Source organism: Manacus vitellinus, unplaced genomic scaffold (assembly GCF_001715985.3).
Source record: "Manacus vitellinus isolate BGI_N305 unplaced genomic scaffold, ASM171598v3 scaffold_64_pilon, whole genome shotgun sequence".
Lineage (NCBI taxonomy): Eukaryota > Metazoa > Chordata > Aves > Passeriformes > Pipridae > Manacus > Manacus vitellinus.
The window spans coordinates 1,079,567-1,082,850 of NW_021940718.1; the positions used below are offsets into that span (position 1 = coordinate 1,079,567).

The 3,284-nt window shown below is 43.5% G+C and overlaps 1 protein-coding gene across 1 annotated transcript in view; it reads left to right on the forward strand.

Annotated features, from left to right (window-relative positions):
- The window catches only part of CHAF1A (chromatin assembly factor 1 subunit A), a gene marked incomplete at its 5' end in the record, with an annotated part of 18,669 nt that overhangs the window by 2,568 nt on the left and 12,817 nt on the right, over nt 1-3,284 (forward strand). The window contains 2 exons of the mRNA XM_029963872.1: nt 1,210-1,451; nt 2,724-2,784. Coding sequence (XP_029819732.1) covers nt 1,210-1,451; nt 2,724-2,784 — 303 coding nt within the window. The remainder of the gene's footprint in view (nt 1-1,209; nt 1,452-2,723; nt 2,785-3,284) is intronic.

Genomic DNA, 3,284 nt, shown 5'->3' on the forward strand with positions numbered 1-3,284 from the left:
TTTCTCAGTCTCAAATTGTTTGATTTCTCAGTCTCAAATTCTTTATCATTCTTTAATTTCTTAGTCTCAAATTCTTTATTATTCTTTAATTTAGTATTCTCAAATTCTTTATCATTCTTTAATTTAGTATTCTCAAACTCTTTATCATTCTTTAATTTAGTATTCTCAAAGTCTTTATAATTCTTTAATTTAGTATGCTCAAATTCTTTATTATTCTTTAATTTAGTATTTTCAAATTCTTTATTATTCTTTAATTTAGTATGCTTAAATTCTTTATTATTTAATTGAGTATTCTAAAATTCTTTATTATTCTTTAATTGAGTATTCTGGGATTCTTTGGTTTTCTGGGATTCTTTAGTTTTCTGGGATTCTCTAATTTATTTAATTAATTTAATTATATGTATTTAATTCAATTCGTTTTTCTCAAATTCTTTGACCTGTTTTTCTTTGGTTTCCTCAGATTCTTTGATTTATTTTTTCTCAGATTTTTTCTTCTTCTTGAATTCTTATTTAATGTAATTAATTTATTAAAATTAATTTAGTTTTATTTACTTAATTTATTTTTTTCTTGAATTCTTTGGGGTTTTTTTCTCGAATTCTTTGATTTTTTTCAAATTCTTTGGGTTTTTTTTCTTGAATTCTTTGATTTTCCTCAAATTCTTTGATTTTCTTCAAATTCTTTGATTTTTCTCAAATTCTTTGATTTATTTTTCTCGAATTTGGTGATGACACCAAAGCTCAGCACGTGAGGGAATTCCAAGGAAAACATTTTTGGAAACAACCTGACATCATCATCACCTGTTAAATTAAAAAACCCAGTAATTATTTCTTAATTCCCATCTCATTTTCCATAATGAAGGTGACTCAATGCAAAGGATGCTCAGGGGGGGGAAAAAAAATGGAAACACCTCTTTTTATTAGAGGAAAAGAATAATTAAAGCCTTCAGAGAGGCAGGACAAGGAAGCTCAGCTGGGTTGTACCTGAGACAACAGGCAGATGTGGTTGTGATCCCACCTGGAATAACTGGGAATGATCCCAGTTTGGAATATTGGTGGTGCTGCAGGTCAAGCATTGAGAAGGTACCATTTGCTCTGGGATGAAATGCTGATTTTAATGAAGGTTTTGATCCTTTAATTAAGGTTTTTTTGAAGGTTTCTGTGCCCAAAAACCCTACAATTCCCTGAATATCCTGATTTTTTTTCCCCCAGGATCAGGAGAGAGCAGACAAGCTCCAGAAGCTCCAGGCAGAGAGGGAAGAAAAGGGGAGGCTGAAGGAAGAAGCAAAAGCTGCAAAAGAACGAGCCAAGGAGGAGGCAAAGAAGAGGAAAGAGGAGGAGAAGGAGCTGAAGGAGAAGGAAAGGAGGGAAAAGAAAGAAAAAGAGGAGAAGGAGAAAGCGGAGAAGCTGAGGGTGAAGGAGGAGAAGCGCAAGGAGAGGCAGGAAGCGTTGGAGTGAGTGCTCAGGGGGGGATTTCCAGCCCCACATTCCCGGGCCAGGCCCTTCCAGCGACCAGGCAGTGCTGTGGGATGGGTTGGGAATGTTGGAAGGGCTCTGTCCTGACCAAGCTGAGCTGGGAAATGGCTCCCAAAATGAGCTGTGGGCCTTCCCCTCATGACCTGCCCGGCCTGGACTTGTCCCTATTTGTCCAGGAAGCTGCTTTGTCCCTCAGCAGTGCCATGGGATGGGTTGGGAATGGTGGAAGGGCTCTGTCCCAGCCCAGCAGAACCTTCTGCTCCTGGGCTGAGCTGGGAGCTGGCTCCCAAAATGAGTGTGGGCCTTCCCCTCATATCCTGGACTGTTCCCTCAGTGCCCTGTTTGTCCAGGGAGCTGCTTTGTCCCTCAGCAGTGCCATGGGATGGGTTGGGAATGTTGGAAGAGCTCTGTCCTGGTCTTCTGCTTCCAGGCTGAGCTGGGAGCTGGCTCCCAAAATGAGCTGTGGGCCTTCCCCTCATGACCTGCCCAGCCTGGACTGTTCCCTGGGTGCCCTGTTTGTCCAGGAAGCTGCTTTGTCCCTCAGCAGTGCCGTGGGATGGGTTGGGAATGTTGGAAGGGCTCTGTCCTGGCCAGGCTGAGCTGGGATGGGAGCTGGCTCCCAAAATGAGCTGTGAGCCTTCCCCTCATAGCCTGGACTTTTCCCTCAGTGCCCTGTTTGTCCAGGAAGCTGCTTTGTCCCTCAGCAGTGCCATGGGATGGGTTGGGAATGATGGAAAGGCTCCATCCTGGCCCAGCAGAACCTTCTGAGCTGGGAAATGGCTCCCAAAATGAGTTGTGGGGCTTCTTCCCCTCATGACTCACCCGGCCTGGACTGTTCCCTCAGTGCCCTGTTTGTCCAGGAACCTGTTTTGTCCCTCAGCAGTGCCATGGGATGGGTTGGGAATGATGGAAAGGCTCCGTCCTGGCCCAGCAGAACCTTCTGAGCTGGGAAATGGCTCCCAAAATGAGCTGTGGGGCTTCTTCCCCTCATGACCTGCCTGGCCTGGACTGTTCCCTCAGTGCCCTGTTTGTCCAGGAAGCTGCTTTGTCCCTCGAATTTCCCGGTGCTGGGGTTCACTCCGGGGCTAAAATGGGTCAATATTTGCTCCAGGTGGAATGAGGAAAGTCCTGGCTGAGCCCAGGCCTTGCCTGGAGTGGGGGATTATCTTCCCCTCGCTTGGCAGGACGGGCTGTGGGACAAACCAACCCTTCATGCCTCGTGCCAGTTCAAATTTAACTTTATATTCAAGGGCAAAACTCGAGGAGAAGAGGAAGAAAGAAGAGGAGAAACGGTTGAGAGAGGAGGAAAAGGTAAATATGTGTCCTCTGGCTTGTCTTTGAGTTCTTTTCCTGTGGTGAAATGATGGGGGAGGGATCCCTGGCAGCTTCCCAGCAGGATCCTGGGCTTTTCCAGGTGGAGTTGGGATATGGAGCAGCTCCCTGTGGGATTCAGCCTGTCCCCTCTGACCTGCTGGTGCTGCTCCACCTGGATTTTTTACCTGTTCCTTCCATCCCTGTTGGTTTTTTCCAAGTCTTTGCTTTCTGTGTGTTTTCCCTCTGAGCCCTCAAGGGAAAAAAAACCACCCAAAGAATTTGAGAAAAATAAATTAAATGAATTTAAATAAAATTAAATTAATTGTAATAAGTTAATGACATTAAATAAGAATTCGAGAAAAAGAGTTTGAGAAAAATTGAAGAATTTGAGAAAGCAAAAAGATTTGAGAGAAATAAAGCAAAGAATTTGAGAGAAATAAAGCAAAGAATTTGAGAGAAATAAAGCAGAGAATTTGAGAGAAATAAAGCAGAGAATT